The sequence below is a fragment of the Strix uralensis genome, chromosome 1, assembly GCF_047716275.1.
Source record: "Strix uralensis isolate ZFMK-TIS-50842 chromosome 1, bStrUra1, whole genome shotgun sequence".
Classification (NCBI taxonomy): domain Eukaryota; kingdom Metazoa; phylum Chordata; class Aves; order Strigiformes; family Strigidae; genus Strix; species Strix uralensis.
The window spans coordinates 152900852-152923854 of NC_133972.1; the positions used below are offsets into that span (position 1 = coordinate 152900852).

A 23003-nucleotide genomic window follows, 5' to 3' on the forward strand; every position below is an offset into this window, starting at 1 on the left:
CACTCAGTCACAGTTTGTGATAGTGTCTGTATCACAAGTATATTTCATTTTGCTTAAGCAATGATAAATTTTCCCAAAAAAGCAGATGAAGATTGTCTTCAGTGCTACTCCCCTTGGGGTGTGGGACTAGCCAAGTCTGTCCTTTGCCCAAGGAAGCCTGTGGATGGATACATTGAGTGTCAGAAAACATTTAAGTTGACTTGCACTTCAGAGATCATTGAAGTTTTGCTTTGGTTTCATACAGTTGATGCAAAGCTTTCTACTTGTGATCTGTAGCTGGATGAAGATATCTGGTAGTCCAGATAATTCTCAGTTTAGAAAAAATACTGACAGACCCCCATGCTTTGCAGGAATGTAGGAACAGCATCTAGAACTCTCTTAAATCTGATGTATTAAGGATTATTTCCCTAACAGTTTTCTGCTTTAGTAGCCACAGCCCTTTTAACTCTTAGTACCAGAAACCTAAAAAGTCAGTAGTAGGGCCAACGCCATGCTAGTGGAGGACAGGTATCCTCCCCTTTTTAATATCCATTCAAACAGCGCTGGTTGGTGGCTACAGGAGTTGCAAGATCTAAAGTAATGGAGAAGGAAGAAGTACACTGCCACCATTGCTTGTGTTGGTGTGTCTTAGTGTAATCTCACTGCAGTACTAAGAATGGCAGAAAGCTAAATCAGCCTCTTGTTGGTGAGTCAAAAATCTTGAGAATTGCATCAAGACCTTTCTTTAAGTGACTGAAATGCTGAAGATGAGTATCTATGACAGCAGATGGAGACCCTGTCTCTGAAAGGATATGAGACGGGCTCCACAGAAAGTGCATCTTCCCCTGGTTATGTTTACCTTAGCTAGGGTATATTCATGCCTAAAGGTGCATTGCTTGGTTAGATATGGAGTTGGGCATTATCCTCTTTGATTCCCTTAAATTCAGGCAGGGTCAGTGTTTCCTTTACATGCCCTAGTTTGTCCTCTTCTCAGGCAAACTCCCCATGAAGAGAGCCTCCTCTGTCAGCTGCAGTTAATGGTACCGCAGTGGTACCACCATGTAATGACTCCCTGGCTATTTGGAAAGCTTTGTTTTGTCCTAACTGTACCATTTCCCTCTTCCACAGTTACTGCTCTGAAGTAGGTATATCCTTTCCTTGAATAATGTATTTGCACCTATAGTATTCAAACTGCAATAGCTAAATAGCAGCTTCTAATGACTGTAGTAAAAAAAGATAGCAGACCAAATCTAAGACCGATTTCTATAGATGAGTAAAAGTAGTTTTTGCCTTGTTGTTGCTGAGTTGGACTGTGAAGAGGGTTGGACTACTGACCTTCCCTGTCTTACAATTGGTGGAGGGCTTAAATGATTCCAGCATGAGTCTCTGCATCTTGAAAAACATTTAGAGATTTGAAATATTTATGGCCTTATCCCATAGTCTTTCCAGCACAACAGGACATGAAAAATTCATTCATTCATTGTGCATAAACTCCTTAGAAATGTATATATATGAATACCATACATCAGTAATGCAAATAATACAATATCACTGCCAAGAGAAAATAATCCTAACTAGAGCACCATGTGAAAAACTGTTAGTGTGAAATAATGTACTTACTGTACAGGGTTTTTAAAAAAGAATTAACTCTTGGTACATACTGAAACTATTATAATATTAATTTATTTTTGTGCTTTGTTATAAATACAAAGTAGAATATGGTATTTTCTGTTTAAGTAACCAATATAAATAGAAGTTTATGAGCAAAATTAATTTTAAAGTTTAATATGCTACTTTGTGGTAGAAATGATTTCACTAATTAAGATTTTCTCATTACAGATAAAACTGTGGTATGACAAGGTTGGTCATCAGTTAATAGTGACAATATTGGGAGCAAAGGATCTTCCTTCAAGGGAAGATGGGAGGCCAAGGAATCCTTATGTTAAAATTTACTTTCTTCCAGACAGAAGGTAGGCTGAACACAAAGACAAGGAACTTTTGAGTAAGAATTAGTCTGAAACTCAGATGGCCTGCACAGCTGAGTTTACCGGTCATACATATACGGAAAAATCTTAAGAGTTTGGATATTCTTTAATGAACATGCTTTGTAACAGCAATGTGTCTTCTGAACACTAAACAGAAACTCACTTTCACTGGCTATTTTAGTAAATACCAAACAGAAAAGGAAAGGTAAACATATGTCATTGCCTGGGGAACTGTTATTTGCAAAGAATGTTGTTAGTGTTTTATAGTGCCCTTATTTCCTATGACAGTTATTCCTGTCTAGTGCAAAGAAAATGCTATAAAGTAAGGTTCACAGATTTCTGGACTGATCAGACCAGCAGTTTGGTTTACACAACAAAGCAGGAACAGGTTTGGCATCTGAAACCCATAGATGTCATATCACAGTATAAGTGAGTTAAGGCTGAAGGGGACTCAGTTAAGATTTCCCAAATGCACCTTGAAAACTTCCCCTGAAGCACAGGACTGATACTAATCTGGACTGGCATTATATACATATTTAGGGAAAATGAAACTGTGGTAGGGACCCCTGTTCCTGAATAGCTCCTTTGCTTTTTAGTCCATGATTTTCTTCCATTTCAACTTAGGTGGTGAGAAGAACAGCAAAGGGGATAATGTGTTCCCCAGCTGATTTTTTAAATTGGTATTTCCTCAGTTTGTGTCAGTAGGGGAACATGTTTAGCTTTATTTTGTAGTGTATCAACCAAATAATTTGAAGATTTAACCTGACTCAGTATATGAAAGATTGACCAGTGGATTGCTGACTCTGTAGAATAGGATGTAACTTTACAGTTTATATTTTTACATCCTTTGCTTTTCCTAAGAGCTAAACTGGGAAGATGCTAACTATCTCCAGTACCAGTTGACTTCAGCAGGAATTAAGGCTATTCAATATTTTACAAGACTGCTTTTCCACTTACATTGTATACCATATGTTGACAAGAAGATTTTTTGTGACTGCATAATTTGTTGTGTCACTGACAACAAAAAGATTTTGGATGGATTGTCTTGGGCTCACCCATATTTGAGCTGTTGGACTAGATTCTTAGTTTATTCAAATTGCTGAAGTGTGTTTGGAGATGCTGAAGCTGTGCTAAACTGAGAATCAGGTCTGCTTAAATTATCTTATCTGCTTTTTCAAGATTAATAAAGCTACCAGAAATGTCTGTGTTCACAATGCTTCACAATGTAAGTTTTAATAACTAAAAATATATAGAAGGAAAATATTTAATTAAATACTTTCAAGTATACAGACACAAAAAGCTACATAACATTAAATTTTATTATGCTATACTGATGTTTCCCATTTATGTGAAGTATTCAGAACTTTATTATATGTATTTTTTATCACTTATGTAAGAATCAGAAATTTATCTTACTGAATTGTGGTTCTTTTCTGATGTGCAAATCCATTTTCCTTTCCTTAGAGGTAAAAACTAAGTAAGCAACAATCTCTTTCTTGTGTACTAGAAGGAAACGTGCTTGAGGTAAAATACACTTAAATAAGTCAAGCGTTTAATTAGATGAAGATACTGAACTCTCTTTGATTAAACAAATTTCATTGGAAAGGCTTGTCCAATGTAACTTATTTCAGTTCTCAAGGGTAAACAAATCTTCAGTATAATAGAAATAATTACATTATTTGTTTTAACAGTGTGTCTAAAAATATTGTTTCTTAGTTAAAATTTTGAACCAGCATCTAAGTAACAGTTCAGAAATACAATAACTATATTACAGTTGCAAGTATTAGCAAATGGACAATATCTGCTTTGCAATATTAAAAAATCGTCATAAATTAGTACCAGAGCTGAATTATCAGCAGGTGTAAAATTAAACATTGTTATGAGAACTCTTGTCAGTATTCTCAGTAGAAGGAATGTGGGTGTTTTCCAGCAAAACTTGTTTCCATTAGAAAATATTAACTCTTTCAAGAAGAAATATTCTGTAAAACACATTACTTTCAACAACACCCTGGAGCCAGAGGCAGGAGTGCCATTGTAGCATTCATGGAGACTTCACGGCTCCAAAACATAAGACCAACCTTGTAGGGAAGATCCACCTTCAACCTGGGTAGTTCTGTGGGGGGACCCAAAGGATTTTGGGAGCTGTTTTGAGAACAATGTTCCTTCCAGTGTTGCTGGAAAAAGACACGTAACATTCTCAGGGGTTCTGGTTTCCCACCTGTGGAGCCTTTAGTCAGGAAAACCCCATGGAGAAGGCCCCACACTGCACACAGCTCCCTGACCATTCCTTCAAGTGGGCCAACTTCTCCCTCCTGCTCTGCAGTTTAATAGTCAGCTGCTGTAGGACTGGAAGCTTGAATGAATCAGCTGGCTCGTTTATCTGAAATGCAGATTTTTGCTATGCGCAATGTTGTCTGCATACGCGTTCCACTGTCAGACTCTGCCTCACAGAAATCCCACTTACAAAAGTATATTTTGCTTTATAAAATGCTGTTTCCAAAAAAATATATTAAAACTTCCCATTTTTTCAGGGAACTTCTTAAAATTGAATTGGCACATGAACTGGAATTCACCTAACTTCAGTTTTTAATATGAAGTTATGAATTATCTTCAATATATGTGCTGAACTTTATCATAAAGGACTAATCCTGACATAGATTATAGTGCCCATAATACCTCAAAATTTACTGCTTTCCATGATATGCTTATTACGGTATAATGGTCTTGTGAATATTTTTAATATTTAATTTTTTTGCAGTGATAAAAATAAAAGAAGAACAAAAACAGTAAAGAAAACATTGGAACCTAAGTGGAATCAGACATTCATTTATTCTCCAGTTCATCGGAGAGAGTTTAGAGAACGAATGTTAGAAATTACTCTTTGGGACCAAGCACGAGTTCGAGAGGAAGAAAGTGAATTTTTAGGAGAGGTATACAATTATTGGTAGTTACTATAGAAATACTGTTGCTCACATATTCATGTCTAGATGCAGTATTTTTAAAAAAATAATTAAATATAGCAAAGCAAAACTTTTAAATTGTTGTATTTGTCTTTATTTCACTTAGTAGTAAAGAAATAGTGATCTCGCACTTATGACATAGTACTGATATGAGATCCTTTCTCTGTCTGTTGTTTTAGTAACAGCATTCACGTGGTTTCTCAATTTCTTTTAGAATTGTTCATTAAAATCCATATTATCCATAGTTGTGTTTTACCAAAACATGTTGGCATGTTGCTGACTAACTTGCTACAAGACACTTGAATGCAGTAAAGGTTGTCATAAAGTAATAAAGGTTTTGTGAAAGATTTTTGCTATATTTAGTGTTGTAAAAGTTGCAGGAACTCCTTACATATTAAATGAAAGATTTTTATAAAAATTCAGATAAAGTCCTTAACAATGAGAATAACAGAATAAAATTTATGACCATACCTATTTTAAAATATTCTGTTATGTAATGCTTTCCTACTTTTAACCATTTTTTTTTTTTTTCAGATTCTTATTGAGTTAGAGACAGCATTACTAGATGATGAACCTCACTGGTACAAACTTCAAACGCATGATGTCTCTTCATTACCACTTCCCCATCCCTCACCATATTTGCCACGCAGACAACTCCATGGCGATAGTCCCACACGGAGGTTACAAAGTAGGTTCTTAGTTTTATACACTGTGTATAGTTCATTTTAATTAATGTGTAAAGTATATTAAATTCTTGTAGATGGGAAGCTGATGGAATTCACGTGTTCATTTGTAGCTGTTATGAATTAGGTAATTTATAATTACTGATGAGAGTCTGATAATATTGAACACTATGCAATACAGCAGTTTTTTCTTATGAGATCACCTAGTTCAGATCCTGAGCTTGAGCAAACTATCCTGATCTTTTGCAATGTGCTGTTTTTATCTTGAAGTCCTATCTTCTATATTATGTTTATCATATAATTGTTTAAACAAAAGTGAACGGACATGACCTTTCTCTTTAGCTCATACTTCTTAAAAGTGAGGTGACCTGTATATAACATCATATGTAGCTAAATTAATACCATGGCCTGTTGCCTTGTTTTGATACAATTTTATGTGGTTACATTCACAAATGGAATTTTTCTTAAAATTCTATTTTGTAGAGTTTGGTATACTTGATCCACAGTAGCTTAATGTTATCAGTAGATATTTTGAAAATATACTATGCTAATAAAAATACAATATGCTAATAAAAATAGATACATAAGAATAAGACAGTAAAGGGTGAAAATCTATTTCCTTAATACTTCATTGTTTCTATAGTTTAACTGTCAGTACTGTCAGTGATTTAAAGCTATCCTTCACTGAATTAACTTTATAAAATGTCAGTTGACACTGATATAAAAAAACCTGACAGTGATATAAAAAAACCCAGAAAAACCCAACAAACCAAAAACTGTTTTTAGAAATTCTTTGGGATTTTTTGAGTCATTGTATGTGAGTCTGTGTGTACATATGTTACACACAAACTCGGAGACACATATGCATGTGTAGCCATGCAAACAAGCTTGGATAATTCATGTATTCTATGTGGATTCTCTATTAAATAATCCCTTGTATATAAGTATTTCAAGTAGTTGACAGTTTTTTTGTCTGTGCACTGGATGGTGAGAAGGATTAAAATGCTCCATATCATAATATTCTGAGGTAGATACATTAACAGAGTTACAGTTCATAGCCTTCAAGCTGTAAGATTATACTTATCCACAAAAGGGGGAAAGAAATTATAGTAAACAGGTAAGGAGTTCTGTTTCAGTTAGTTCTCTTCAGTCTTCTCAAGTACCATGACTATTGTTTAAGTAAAGTTTTAAAATTATTTTTCTTCTATCTTTTCTGCCATCTTGTAACACATTTTAGGAAGTTAAATTTTCCATGTAAAATTACTTTTACAGACCAGCTGGACATTTCAGTATTTGTTTGTATGTGAAGTTACTAAAATTCTGGTTTTCAGGAAATCATCAGTCCTGCAAACCAACCTGTTTGTTTATAGTAGTTCCTGTCTGTGCAATAAATAACTGCCATGAAGAATGAATAAAACAGCAACTGCTTTATTTTGGAAAAGATTGTAGTAATACCTGACTAAAGATCTGTTCAATGATACTGACTCAAAATTTGAAAGTCAGTAAGTTTTTTTTAATACTAATACTAATAAATACTAATACTAATAATGTGGTCAACTGAACAATCTTATATGCCTGTCTGAAAATGTAGAGGGAAGGACTTCTGGTTTGTTGAAACACTAATTTTGGTGTAGAACTCCTGCTTTTCAATGAAGATGATCTAGTCTGGCTGTTCCCAGAGTGGTACTTTGACAAGCTGAGGTTCTAGAAACTCCAGCCAAATAAGTAGTGTCAGACTTTCATTGTGATTGCTGGAGAATTCACATACTCCTACAATAAATTATGATATTTGCATTAGTACTGAGAGCGGGATCCCATAAAGAAGGATTTTCTCTGGTGTCCTGGGAATAGCAATTAAAAAGGACAATTTTTTTTTTAAATTGGTGTCACAGCTCTGAAATGGAAATAAAAGTACTTGGTGTCCAGAGAGGTGGTGGAATATCCTATTGGAGATATCCAGAACTCAACTGGACAAGGCTGAAACTGGTGTTGCACCAGATGGCCTCCAAAAAGCTCTTCCCACCCTAAATGTCATCACCAGGGGACTGGTAAAGGGCAGACAGCGTATCTTATGGCTGTTTGCCTTCCCTAAGTAAAATATCTGTAACATATAGAAATCTAGTTCTTTTACTTCTTTTGAGGGCTTCAAAAGAATATTAAGTTAATCGTAAGATCTTTGTTTCTTGTGTCTGAAGCTGTTTTTGTATCCTTCAATAACAACTCTTGTATATGTGAAGCAGATGTTATCTAGGGGTACATTATGACAATGTGAAAAAAATATCCAGAATGAAGACAAGGTATGTCTAGCAAGTTTGTCTATCTTTTTCAAAGCACATCTTAGAACACTTAATGTGCTGTTATACAGTAGGCTGATTTCAATTTCTGGGGCTGCAAAATCTGAGCAGTTCACTCCCACCTTTTTTTCATTTCTGTGGAGCTTCTACATATATAGTGAGTAAAATATGAAGTATTTTATTCCATGCCCCCCAAAATTGTTAGTGTGAGAAATAACAAGAGACATATTTTGAATTACAGGGTTGTTTGTATAAATACACATCTACACATCTAAGCTTTCTTATCTTCGTGATTGCCAAGTAGCTATAAATACATATATTTGAAGGCAATACTTAAATGTTATTCTACAAATGTAGTTTAAAAGAACCACCTACACTTACCACTTCTATTCTCTTTTTAATATCACTGAATTGTAGCATTCCTGAAGAAGAGCAGTCTGTCATCCCTGAAGACTGAACTATATTTACAGATAGCCAGTAGCAAAGTGCAGGCTTTCCACAGAGCCCCATATGCCATTATTTTAGGAACCAGCTTTCAGAGACAGTAACTTACTTTCTACATATATTTGTCTCTCAATATCTTTCAATGGGCATTATGTTGTGGTACAGACTGATGTAAGCCAGCTGTCCACCTTCCCGTGCCCAGTCCTCTGATCCGTACAATCCATTAACTTCCTAGTGATGAAGGATCATTACCATGCTTTTTCCTTAGTATGTTTTGAAAGACATCTGCTTAGAAACTGGAACTAATATAGAACATAGGATCATGACTTACTAGATCTTTCAGCAAATTATATTTCAGATTTTAATAAACTGACTGGTTTTTGTCCAATTAGTATATTTTAAGATTTTTCTTATGTGAAATGTGAGGTAAGGGGTAAGTCTATTTTACTTATCATGCCAAACTCTTGAATTTTAAAAATGGTGTCATTTTCTCTAACATTTCATGTAAAATCACCCAAACATCAAGAATTCCAGACAGCATTTAGATTTACAGACAAACCGAAGTTCTTTTTATATTGCCTCTGAAAAGAGATTGTAAACAGAAAATGTGTGGTTTGAATGTTGTGTTCATAGTCGTTAGGATCAATGGGATGGAAGTTATTGTTAGTATTACCATTTACTGGGAACAGATACAGAAATCAAGCAGGGTTTATACCATGGGATTGCAAATCAGAAATTACTTCCTCTTCATGTAGCCCAGAATACAGAGATAACAGACATCAAATTGGATCTGAGACATTCTTATTCAATCTTTTACAGTTATGTTCATGTAATGTGTGCATTTGTGCAGTGTGAGCTGGTACTGTTTAGTTGATAAAGAATACCAGGTTGCTGTGTATTTTGAGAAACAACAATTGTTTTTAGTTTTATATTGACTTTGAATTTGTTTTAGAAGCAGATTTTGTTTTACTTCAAGTATTTTAAGAATTTCCCAATTACTTAGGATTAAAAAGTAACTGACACTAGTTGCTAAGTCAGATTTCGAAGCTTTAAAATCAAGCTGTCTGATCTGCAGACCGCAGAGAGTGGGTGTACAGTGTAGATAACAGCTAAATGCCAAAATAAGGGAAGAAATGTGAATATAACAGTAAAACCAGACATTTTCAGGTCTCTAGGTACAGCATAGGTATGTACAGCAGCAGAAGTAGAGCTTTTAATTGCCACAAGAATGCGCAATATGGTTTGAAAAAGAAAAGTGAAGTTTTATATTTTGAGCATCCTCAGTAAGGGAAAAATAGTAAGTCTATGTGAGATAAACTGCTGAAAACAAAGTCTAAGATTTTAGAAATGATGCTGTTTGGAAATCAACATATAGATGTCCAAAATGGTGGATCAAATTGTATTTTTTCAAGAACTGAACACCAGAAAAATCAGTTAGGATTAAAATAATTGTAAATAAATAGACTGTGAAGTGGCTTTCTTTTAAAGTGAATTTGACTTTTATTGCTTTTAGAATTAAAGTAATTGATGACTTCACTATGTTTCATGATTCTTAAGTCATATAAAAAATTATGGAGGGAGAGAAATTACAGTAATGAGTACTTAAACTGTGGGCACAAAAATTTAGTATAGTTAGGTTCTACAAAGAGGTCTGCATATAGTGTGCAAAAACTATATATAACATTTCTGAATTTTATTTATTCAGATGGGAATAAAAAATTCTATAATGCATAAGCAAAGTGTTTCAAATCACTTGAAAAGTTTTTGTCATCTTCATCAGCTTTGTACATTTTCCCACATCAGACTATTTTTCTGGAGTAATGCTAAGTTTTTAACATGCTAAAAGTTCTTACATCTGACTAGAAAAAACAAATTGATAGACTGAATTCACAAATAAAAGACCCCATGGCTTATTAATTTTTGAAAAACACTTTTAGATGGACTTGTCATTGCTGGATGCTAAGGTTTTTTTTTTTTTTGAAAGTTCTGTGGCTGTACCATCAAATCAAAGATGAGTTGAATGTTATAACTATTAATTCAAGTCCTCTCTTCCATAATTTAAATGTTAACATTTTCAAGTCTATATTGTAGAACATTAAGAGATTAAAGTTTAATAATAATAAATTACAATGTATCTGAAACTTCACCCTGTGAAATCTGAGCCCCTGCATTTCAAACCTCAGTCTTCCAATGAAAGCTATTCACTTCCTTGGAACTCTGTGGAGTCTCATTTTACTGCAGAATCAGGATCTTGCTGTCTCAGCAATTTCCTTTTAGTTTGTTTGAATATGGTAAGTCAGTATGATATTTTAAATCAGTATCCCTGAATCTTACTTGAGGGAATTATACTGTTCACTAGTAGGTAAATAAGTTATACTTAGTGGAAACATGCATCAGTGACTTTTTTCCAAATTATAATATGGAGCATTTTATGGTCAGTGGCACAGACTATGAATGATGAATTATAAGAATTTTACCCTAGAGAGCAAGAATAACACCTATTTTTCTCTTTCGTGCTTCTTCCTTAATTTTTCTTTCTTTTATGGAACACAGGCCTTGGGCATGTTATCTTTGTTTGCATGCGTTGATGTTTGTTTCACAAAATATGGATATATATACCAGTATTGTATTTATTATACATCTATGATTTATTTATTATATTTATCGTACATCTGTGGTTTATTAAATACTTTAATTAAAAGGTATTTAACATGATACAGGGGTGTCTGAAAAGGCCTTAAACTATAAAAATTTTTTTGTTTTTCCTCATAAAAGAAACTTATTTAAGATATTAATACTGTGCTGTTTGAAAATTTTAAAATAAACTTTATTAAATTATAATTAAACTACAAAAATACTTAAAATCCTGTTTTGAAGCAGTTTAAGGGAATTTGATTATTCATAACGTTGTTGCTCTGGTTAGTTGATAACATCATGGCATTAAACTACTCTTCTGTCATGTAATGATGTCAGAAAAGCAATGTTCTGGAAATAATTCAGTGGACAGGGTAAAGTAACCTTGCTAGACAGTTGATAAATAGCAAGTCAGGTGACCTTTGAAAAGAATCTAAAAGATATAGGTCCATACAGTAGCTTCCTTTTCTGGCTAAAGGTAGTGTGTATTTTTTTTTTTTAATTGTTGAAGCATAATAAACTATCATATAATACTGTGATGGTTCTGATGAAGTTTTCAGATGTGTTTCATACTATTCTGACTTTTTTCTTTCTGTGTTATAACCATACAGAAACATACATGGCTTCCTGAGTCCTCACTCCCTTTATAGTCTCAGTATTTTTATATTCTTGTGCTCTTCAAGAAGCACTACCCTTTTACAGATCTTTCCAGAAGTTAAATTCAGAAAGTCCATCTTTTAATTATATAAAAAATTTCTAGACTGTGTTCATTGATTTTTTTTTTTTTTTTTTTGGATGGCACTCGAACCTTTGGTGACTTCCTGATATTGCTGGAGTAAACTAGAAAACTTCCCCATACTCCATTTTTCATAGTTTTGTAGCCAAAGAAGAATCTGTTTTTCATGAAATTCATAACTGGAAGAGATTAGTACCAAGGAATACAAATATTAGAGAAGTTATGCAGTAAAGATCACATCTAAAAGTTTGTAAATTATTCTGAAAAAAACCCCTATTGCTCACTTTGAAATGATATAGCCTAATGGAATTCTGGAGCTGGGCCATAAAAAATAATCACGGTTATCAAGAAACCCAGTTTGAAAATATAGAGAGTTAGCAATTGTAAGTAGTAGATGATTTAGTGATATGGGGTACATACTGAATTAGTACCTGGATGTCAGAAAAATGTGTGACTTGACAGAAGGTACCTAGTCATCCAGTGAATTCTTAAAAGCAACAGTAGGCAAGAAATTGAAGTTTTAATTTTTCCTCTAACTGTCATATCTTGTCATTTGAGGTGCATTTACTCATAGACTGTCACTCTTTAATATTTAAGATGGTGTCTGTGAGCTGTTCAACTATAAGGAATAAAAACATTCATAATGTCTTGCTAATGGCAAGATACTATTCATATTATTCTGATTTACTGGCTTCTTCGTATTACCTTATGAAAGTCACATTTACAAAATCTGCAAATGCAAAGTAATAATTCACATTTCCATAATTGTCTAGATATTTGCATACTATTAGCAGGTTTATAAAAACTGGTATGGTTGTATGGAAAGCTAAAATACATAAAATGGACAGACTTAAGGAATATAAGAATAAATCAGATATTGCAAGTATTTAATCATTGTGCTCACATTAGGACTCTTAAATTCACTGGTAACAATGATATGTAGATTCATGTATGCACATATTTACCAAATCAAGACCTAGCTCAAAACAGAACATTGACTGGAACATCACTTCTGAGTCTGTAAAATTTAAAGTAGGATTCACAACTACCTCTCAGGGAAGTTCTACTAATAACTTCCTGCTGAGGTGCAGTGTGCAGTAACTTTAAGGGTAGCAGCTCATATTGTATTCCTAGTTGAATATACATTTTGCCCTCACAAAGTTAAACACTTGCATATAGTAAATGTGCAGTTGTATTTCAGAATTGGAAATGACTGTAATAGCAACTGAGTATAAATGTTGATCCAGAAATGATTGGCATTTTTGTGGTTTAATTTCTCCTAGCTGCCTGAGTTTCATTGCTTTGAATGAATGTGGCCTACTATATCAAATTCTTCAGTCTCTAGCAGCAATTATAATGAAGTTTAAGGTTCTAACCATCCCTGTTACATGTACTGATTCGTGTATTTTTCCCTGACACTACTTCATTTCAATATTTGTTTTCCAGATAAAGGCTTATATTCATATAATTCAGGTAAATTTTCAGCATGCCAGAAATGCTTATTGCTTCCATATACATGCAAAATTTAATTTGATATTTATTGGTGTGCTTTTGCTACCTATTGTGCAGATGCTAAATTGCTTAAATGTTCCTTGGCTTTTCTTGTCTGCTTTTCAGTCATAGGTCTTTTGTTGGCTTTCTCTATTCTTAACATCTCAGTGTTGATACTGGAGCAGTATTGTAACATTATACTTGTTTTGCCTGCCTTTATTTTAGGTAGAGCTTTGGTAGGTAAACTGTAGTGAGCTTTTTTGACTATACTAGGAAAATGCTATTTTGCTTAAGCTATATTAAAAAGAACAACATTGTATTACAGCTGTTTAAGAACTAGTGTAAGTAGTTTTAAAATAGAGACATGGGGTAAGAGAAGTACTGGCAAAATCAGTATTTTTACTGATACATATTTTTACAGTTTCATATTGATTTAAATCCCCAGTTAAAAATCCAGTTGCTATATCTGAGAAGTTTGCCTTAATTAAATATAAATAAATTAACAATGTAGAGTTTTTTGCAAACTTAAATTTTGTACTGCATTTCATGTGGGACTTTTTGCAGTTCCTGCAGTTTTAATTATGGGAATCTCTTTGAGAATTGGTTCATCTAATTATCTTTTAGTTATGTTTAAAAAATGAAACACACATTGTTAAGAAAATAGATCCAATACCATGGTAGAGAGAAACAAAAACCCCACAGGATCTTTCCTGAGAGTAGCACTAATAAAACCCGGTTTCCATTACATTTACCTTTAGTCTCCCATGTTTCTTCTATTCCATTCTCTCCTGAAATAATCTCACATTCTTCTCATGTTTTACAATATCTTTACACAGGAAGAGACCATGTTTGCTGTGGTGACTGTGGACTTCTGCACATATGAATTAGCCACAAATTTTAGCTTAACAATGTTTCTTTTTCATTAAGAGGTTCTGATTTGTATCTCTCTCTTCTATCCAGCAACCATTTTCAAAGATCATGAGGAACTTAATTAAACTTGGAATTTATACCTCTTTGTCAATGGAAATGAAATTGGTCAAAACCTTTAAAAAACCCCTATTATATGCAGGAGGATAAAGTGACAGATTGACATGAAGACAGCGGAACTGCATGAGAAGTTAGCTCACACTAAGAACCCTCAGGCACAGACTGGATGAACATGAGAGCACAAATTATTAAGACAGTTGTGAAACTGATTTTAGGGTTGCTTATATGTCAGCTTTGAACACAGAACAATTACGGACAATGCTAAGTTAATTTAACTGGTTGTGAAGGCCTTCTGAGAGCTTCAGGGAAGGCACTCATAAGCATGCTTCACTACCCTTTGTTTTCCCAAGGAGTCCACAAAACCTTGTAAAAGCTTCTTGCATTGTAAGGGGCAGAATCCCCAGCTCAGGAGCTTGGTCTGCTTTCTTTTTCCCCCTTTTTTTTTTTCCCCCACACAAGAAAAACACAGCATTCCTGACCCATAAATTTTGCTCTTTCTTCTGTATTTAAGCTAACTCACCTAATTTTACTTCTTATTCTATCCCCTGTCCTAGTCCGTTCTGATAACTGTGTAGATTGGTTGTGTAGGCTTTAGTACAGTTTTGAATCTCATGTATTCTCTTGAGGCCTATATCAGAAATATCAATGGGCAATATATGAAGCACAGAAGGTATTATATCTTGCATTGGTTCTCCTGTATATTAATAACAGAGTGGAGCACAGCTCTGTGCCAACTTCTGTTGTCGTATAGAAGTCAGATCTTTCAGAACTCAGCACAGATTTTCATTGCTTTGCAAGAAAACATTTATGATTGCACATTGTTTCATTGATTTGGAAGAGTTCCAGTTATTTAGAACGTTGTTATGGAAAGGAATTTGATTCTGTCGACACAGAATAGGATAGAATAGTTCAGTTGAAAGGGATCTACAACAATCATCTTGTCCAACTGCCTGACGACTTCAGGGCTGAGCAAAAGTTAAAGTATGTTATTAATGCATTGTCAAATGCCTCTTAAACACTGACAAGCATGGGACATCCTAAAAAGATTCTCTGAAAATTTCTTCAATGATTTCCATATTATTTTTATTCAGAAGTTGTTAAAGCTTTCCATGGCCACCAACACTGCAGCCTGTGAAAGGTTAACAAAAAAATTTGATTCATAAAGTGGAATAAAACATCTCACTTTTTTTTTCATGTTATTGCTAGCCATGAAGATGAAAAATGGAAAGGCTTTTACACTAGGAAACTACTGTATTTTAAATTCTTTTTCTGCCTAATAGAAGGTAAAAATGTAAATAGGAAAAATAGTAAAAATATAAATAGAAAGGAATTTTTAAAAGGAATTGAAAATAATGGGCCTAATGGTTTTTAGGTTGTGGGGTTTTGCCCCAACCCTGTCATGAAAGCTACAGTGCAAGTGTTGTAAACTTCCAGTTTACATGTGTGTACATGCTCTTGCAGAGTTGTACTGGATGGGATGGTAGCTTGTGCAGCAGCAGTAGGGAAGGAGTATGTAGGTGTGTGAGGGAAGGAAGATGCTGAGGGTTATCCAGTTCTGATGGGGAGGTTCTCCACTTTCCCCAAGGTAAGCTGTCCCTGGAAAACAGTTTTATTGATAGTATAAGGCTATTAAACCAAAACCTCCTAAAGTGAAGAAGAATATATCTTTTCATTTCACTGGGGTTGGGGTTATGATGAATTAAGGCATTTTTTATGTGTCTTACACTAGCTAATCATATAGCATGGGATCTGTTTTGCCTTCAGTCTGTAACTGTAATAACCATTAATCCTGGTGGAAGGCATTCAGAAGTCCATATTTACCATACATTACCAACCAGTTATCAGATGAAATGGTAATAATATCCCTAAGAATGTTCTATTAATAAGCTATATTCCAGTGCAATGGCAGTGAGAATTAATGCTATTTCTCATGTTTAAAATCCATCAAAGAAAAAGTTAATTATATGCAAACCATTGTCACCAATGCATTTATTTGATGCCCACGATGTCCCAGGTGTTACCTACTTAAACTTTTTACTGAATTTTGAATTTATATTAGAATGAATTTAATCTTCTTGCTCTTGAAATAAGTACCGTATTTTATAACTTATTTGTCAAATACTTTAAGATCTTCATTAAAATACTAAATAACAGTTTCATTAGCAATATTCATTTGGAATAATTTGTGAGAGGCTTCATTGTCACATTTCCCAGATAGACTATGAATTGTTCGTTCTCTGTTTTATGATGAGTGGTTCAAATTACTTAGATAATGAAGTGGTATTTTGAAAAGATGTGGTTAAGGTGGGACCAAAGCCTAAATCTTCAAAGTTACATTGTCAATAGGTTAAAAAGAAAATTACCATCTAAAATGAATATATAGCAGATTAAATTACTCTTGCAAAAATTCTAAGAAATATTAAGCTAAGCTGCCAGCAATTATAGTGGTATTTTGAATACTCACTTCAATAACGAATTTTGACCTGTGCACTTCCTAGTTTGTTCCATTTCTGAAGTTAATGGAAGACATTTTAAATAAATATAAACTGAATCCTTTGCAGAAATTACATATTCCAGGCAGTACTTCTTGACATTACATATTTAATTGGCATGCTTTCCTTACTTTGTCCTTCCTGAAAACACTGATTTCCAAAGATAAAACCAAGTAATTAATTCTGGTTTAAATTTCTTCTGACTTTTTAACAAGCATTTAAATTTACATTTATAAGTAAATGTGAAATATTACTTAAAAATTATTATTGTTCAGTTAATTTAAGGCTGTTAGTAGTTAGAATTGGCTTAAGGTAGCCTCTGCTTGAGGATATAGAATAGATGATATGATCTCAATGAGCTTCATATCTCATCTTACAGATAAAGTTTTTGTATTTAAGGGATGTCAGCTATTACAAGAGACTCTCCTCTTTGCAGTAGCAAAGGCAATTGGAGAAAGCCCTGAAATCTGGTTCTTCCCTTGACTCTATTCTTTCTCTACTCCCATCCTTAAGTCAGGTCTCAATCCTGACCTGTTCACTTTCCACATGTCCCAGCTCTTCCCTGCAGCTTGAATGGGAGTAAAGACAGAGGTCTGTATATAAAAAGGGCCTCTAGATCCTGGACGGTGATTTGGAGTTAAGATATTAGGAGATTCTGGAAAACGTGGATGTGGTTTGAGGGGACAGAGAGAGAGAGAGACCCCTGTCTTTTATACATGTGGTCCATTGAAGCTTCTTAGTCTTTCTGCCAGATGTGTCCTGTGACTACTACACCATACAATTTTAGCTATGCAACTAGGAAGTCTAGAGCCCACTGTGACAACAACTGACTATTTTCATCCTCAAAGATGCAAATCTTTTCTCCAGAATAGATTTCTAAAAATATGTTAAAGCAGATGTACTTAGCTGTAAATATAAACATCAATAAAAAGCAACCTCAGTTGTAATTAATTAGATTCATTCATAAGGATGAATTAGATGATAAGTAAATGACATTCATTCAAATCATAATTGATTCAGCCCTCTTACATCTTTCATGATACAAACCTTTCCAAGCATCCATGTGATGAGCTCAGCAAACTTTTCTGTTGCCCTCATCTTCCCATTCCACAATCTTCTCTCTGATAGAGCCTGAGTGATGTTATTGGCATCTCTACACAGCAGCCACAGTCCCAACTGCCAGATCAGTACCAGAGTCACCAGAGGCCAGAATCGCACTGCTCTACCCTCCCTTTGGGGTTTCTGCCTTTTAGATCCCAGCCAGACTAGTAGGGATCTCTTGCTTAGTGTTTGGTCACAGATGTTGTCCTTCTTATTTAATGACCTGGTTTTGAATTAGTGGCTAAGGAGAATGGACACTAATCCTTCTTATTCACTGGCATGTATATCACCACACCAGCAGAAGGCTCTGCTGAAAATGGCAGCAGGAACAGCATCACAGGTGGAATGGATGCTCTTTTGTTGGGAAGCAACAGAGATTTTCATTGGGCCTCTGTGATACTATAATTAAGAAAACAATCAGATTGAATATTGTCCTTGTCAGACTTAATTGCTTTTAGAAATCCTGGTTCTCGGAAAGTCCATTATAAGGCTGAAAACTTTTCCTTCACTCCTGCCCTCATCTAGGTTTTCTCACCTGCTAGTTGTGATCACTTGCTTTAGAGAAAGCAAGTGTGATCATACCTGTTTTAGAGAAAGACTTTATTTGTTGTTTCTTGAATTCAAAGACACCTTTCTTCCTCCCCATTGTAGCATGGATATTTCTAAACCTTTATAATAAATTGAACTAATTATTCTACCGCGTAAGAACTGCAGGGCATAGGAAACCAAAGCATGGATTTCTTAATGCTAATTTTAATTTCCTATCTGTGAGGAAACCCCCAAACTTTACTGCAATTAAATAACAATACTCTACTGGAATTCATAGTGTAATGGCAGACTAGCTTGTGTTTTGTAAGAATTAACACATATCACACAACATTTTCTAGTTGAATAATTTTTTAACAGAGTAATTTTTATCCCAAAAGAAATAGTCTGCAGTCTAGTTCATAAATTCATACATCTTGACTGCTGCAGTCACTTCTGACTTCTCATAAATGGCACATAACTAGAAAACATACAAACAAATACAACAGGAACAATAAAAAATATGGAATGGTTCATATATGCAAAGGAACTAAACAATATTTCAGCTCAGAAAAAGAGATGACTGCAGGAGAATACAGAATGCTGATTCATGTTTCTCAGAATACAAAAGCTTGGAGGGCATTGTCTGAAATAATGTAATAGAAATAAAACAGAGGGAAGTCTGTTTCACACAAGGCAGAATTAAACTGCAGAACTTACTGACATAGCATATTACAGAGGCCAAGAGAATACTGTGACTCAAAAAGAAATTATATGAATTTGTGGAGAATGGATTGATTAATGACTTATAGTAAACAGGATGGCTTAGGAGAAGTCTCAGTTGCCAGGACCCTTGCCTGCTGAAAGCTAGAAGGGTGCAACACAGAAAACTTTTTCCATACAGATCTGTAAGCACATTCTTTCTGCTAAAGAAGGACCTTCCATTATCTTCTGCTGGGTAGACAGATATAAGCCAGTCTGACAAGTGACAGCAGTTCTTATGATTCAGATAATTTATAAAATTTCTTTAAATTGAAAACTTTTTATTTTTGTCAAAAATCCTCTTAGCACTTTTTCTCCCAGTTTTCTGTTAGGAAAGGAGGGTAGGGATCCTTCTGTGCCAGTCACCCAGATAGAACATTAATCCTGCTTTGTCCTGGGCTTCTTTAGGTTTACTCCCAGTTTTTACTATTATTTTTGTGTGTGTTTTTCAGAATAAATCATCCCATGGTAGGAATAAAAATATCTTGCACATGATTGAAGTTTTGGTGACAATTAGATTAAAGTTTCTACCTTTTTGTTACTTATTTTTAGATGGCCAGACAATTAGAACAGACACACCATTTTGCTGAAGAAAAGGGATTTTCACATTTAAAACAAGTAAATGAATAATTATCATTCACATGCCAGTGCTTAATCCTGATGTCAGCAATCAAATGCTGTTTAAAAGGATGCCACAGAAGACAGAAGTAAAATTAAGCTAAACACAAACTGACCTATCTGTTTGTCCTGCGTGACTTACATTTTGGCTCTAATTGTGAATGTGGAATCTGCTTTTGCCAACTAAGCTCTAGCTATTTTGACAGGTGTACTCTTATAGAGCATTTAATAGTTTGCTTCCTCTAAAGTATCACAGAAAGATTTTGTTTTTCAGGACACACTATATGTGTGAAGCTGCCTGTTCTCCTGGTAATGCTTACTAATACCCTAAAGAAAATATTACATTCATTTAATATTATTGCTATTGATTTTTCTGGTATTCAAAGACTTTGGAGAGGGATGTATATGTATATGAATACTTAGTAGATGAACAGTGTGATGCCAGTTTCTATATGGAATGAATGCATATAGATACAAAGTATATGAAAATTTTTCATAAAAGCAATGTTGTGGAGCTGTATTTCAGTATTTCATTGTATGTTACATTAAACAGCTGAAAATAGTTGGTACACTGATACATCTGCAATAATATAACATTAATAATTTCCCTTATATGCTTATATTAATGCTTCATTGTCAAATATGAATTTCTTAAATTTATTTTTGTATTATTGGCTGAGGATTTTTTTAACTTACAGGAAAATAAATGATACATTTCTGACTTTTTTGTTTTGGCAGGGTCCAAAAGAATCAGTGACAGTGAAGTCTCTGATTATGACTGTGATGATGGAATTGGTGTTGTTTCAGGTATTACTGTCTAAATTTACTCTTCTGTGTTCAGTAGAAATCTTTCTTATTTATAATTTATTATTATTAATTTTAGAATGTTTTTCTGGTGAAAAACAAGTGGAACCTAAGTGTGTATTTTACAACAGACACAAAGTAAGTATTATGGGTAATGCATATTTAACCACAAAAATTACCAACAGAGGGACAAAATCAATGTGTGAACTTCCTTGTTGCTTTTATAAAATAATAAAAATAGCACAGAAGTGGTTTTTTATTAAATGTGAAGAAGTGTTTGATTTTTTTTGACAGACATTTGGGTTTGATATATCCTTTAAAACTTCAAGGTGGAGTAATAACACTGCCAAAGGTTTGAAACCTGATCATCTAGTCAGGACAGGAGATAACAGATAATCTCCAACACTGAGAACTATTGGGAGTTTAATGAGTATTTGAGATAAAAGTTGCCATGTGAAAGAGTATTTCTTCTCCTCTTCTAAGGGCCAAAAAAAGTTAAATTGGAGAATCATATGCTTTTGGTGACTACAACAGAGAATATATTTAAGATGCAGCCATGCCACCTTTAAACCAGTTCTGATGGCTACTGGTACCAGCAGAAAATAGGCTGCACAGCTCAGTGTGTACTCCGTTACCCTACTGTTATACTGAGATTTTTAACCTACTCAGAGTAGTCTGTGTTAGACAGTTTCTGATTCCTTTGGGTCAGATCTACCTAAAGGGTACATATAAAGTGATTTGTGTACCTTACTGAGCAAAGGTGTGGCAATATGTGCTGCCTGGTTTATGCAGCAGCTGTAAGACAGTGGTCAGCAGGTCAGTCAAAATGTGTTCCTGCCATGCAGCCACCCGTCAGTCAGTATATGTGCAACTTTTACACCAGGTATGCTGCTGGCAGGGTAAAGAAGGCTATATAGGAAACAGAGGTCAGAGGAACACAGCTGGACCTGGGGAAAGAGGAAAAGAAGGAGGTAAAATAGGCAACCCTGGATATTGCAAGATGGGGTGCAGCCAAGTATTGATAAATCCAAACATTTAGTGAGCTACCTAATTCCTTGAGTTTGCACAGTCCAGTCTTAAAAACTGTTACCAGTCTGAGCTTGGATGCATTTCTGTGTTGTCTATGTAGCCATCCATGTATTTCCGGATGTTTCATGGTTATCTCTTAGGCTCTGATTAATTTTTGACCCTGCTATGTTGCTATTCCCTTGCCATAGGTCTTGTGGTTCCTGGGAAAATGGGATAATGGATTTCTTTTTTTATTAAACAGCATGTAAATTTTATCAAGAAGCCCTTTTTTAAACTAACATAATATTATGCAGACTCTGTAATACAAACAGAGCAAGTCATATTGTTATCATGTTTATTGGCTGTTGTACATTGTAGGTCTTCTACTAGAATGTCTAGAAAGCAGATATTTTTAAACACAAGTTGTCCTTGTTCATGTTAGAACAATCTAACCTCGCAGATATTCCTCAGTAAAACTTATTCTATCCTAAAGGAATATTTTTTTTATCTTTTCTGCATAAGCATTCAGATTTTTGTTAACCTCTGCTCAAAGGTTTTGCTGTACTCTAAGATTCCAAATATTTTACCAGAGACTGAATGAATGCTGTGGACACAAGACCACTCAATTTTCTATCTTCCTTAAATCATTTATCTTCAAACAGTAATGGGCTCAGTTTTCAGATTATTACGTTAATTTGAAAGGTATTTAGGAAAACTTAGGGTATTTTTATATTCCTACTCCCCTGTTTGCTTTACTACAGTCAGAAGACAGGAAGGATGTGTAGCTTGAGTGGTGTGAAGTATTGGAACCAGAGAGTCAGTCATCCTGAGAAGTCCCTTGTTCCTGCTTAGTGTACTTTCAGTCTTAGGTTTGTTAGCTTTCTGTATGTGCTTAGTAGTCACTAAGGCTTTCAGATTGCCTGTCCTCCCAAAGGGAAGGACTTTTGTATTGCTGTTTGTTAGTTAAGTTAGAAATCTATCAACTTCACTTTGGAGTTTAATAATAAAGGGAGGAAAAAAGGGGGTTTGATGGCTATATGTCTAGAGTGGCCAGTATGGCGCCATTTTGAAACTGAAATCTTTGTATTGTCCTGGAAAAAGGTACTGAACTTTTCAGAAGTTTTACCAGGTGCTTGAATATCAGCGGGATTCTTGTGAAACACCTGGATTTACAATTCTATGATTTCAGTTCTTTTGACAACTTGTGAAATTATGGTCTTTACAGTTTAGTGAATGAGTCTACTTCCCTTACCTGAGTTTTTCATGTACCTTTAGTTCCTTTAGGATCTATTAGCTTTCAGATTTCTGCTGACAATTCTACACCTTAGTTGAATTTTAATTGAGACTGGCTCTGTGGGTGGGAAAGTTTGATGTTCTTTGGTTTTGAAATATTTATTTATTGCCTTTCTTTTTTGTGCTGCTGTCACTATGTTTGCAAGTCTTTTGATTTATCCTTGTCTTGTCTTATCATCCACATCCTTCACTCATTTAAGGTTTTTC

The 23003-nt window shown here is 34.5% G+C and overlaps 1 protein-coding gene across 27 annotated transcripts in view; it reads left to right on the top strand.

Moving 5' to 3' along the window:
* RIMS2 (regulating synaptic membrane exocytosis 2) overlaps window positions 1-23003 on the top strand; it is a 500034-nt gene that overhangs the window by 289971 nt on the left and 187060 nt on the right. For 15 of the 27 annotated variants that reach the window (XM_074886333.1, XM_074886191.1, XM_074886216.1 and 12 more), the window contains 4 exons: window positions 1819-1949; window positions 4723-4894; window positions 5459-5612; window positions 20430-20498. In XM_074886333.1, the coding sequence (XP_074742434.1) occupies window positions 1819-1949; window positions 4723-4894; window positions 5459-5612; window positions 20430-20498 (526 nt within the window). Of the gene's footprint in view, window positions 1-1818; window positions 1950-4722; window positions 4895-5458; window positions 5613-13161; window positions 13189-20429; window positions 20499-23003 lie in introns of all 27 variants that reach the window. The other 12 variants (XM_074886104.1, XM_074886094.1, XM_074886112.1 and 9 more) reach the window with 1 other exon arrangement.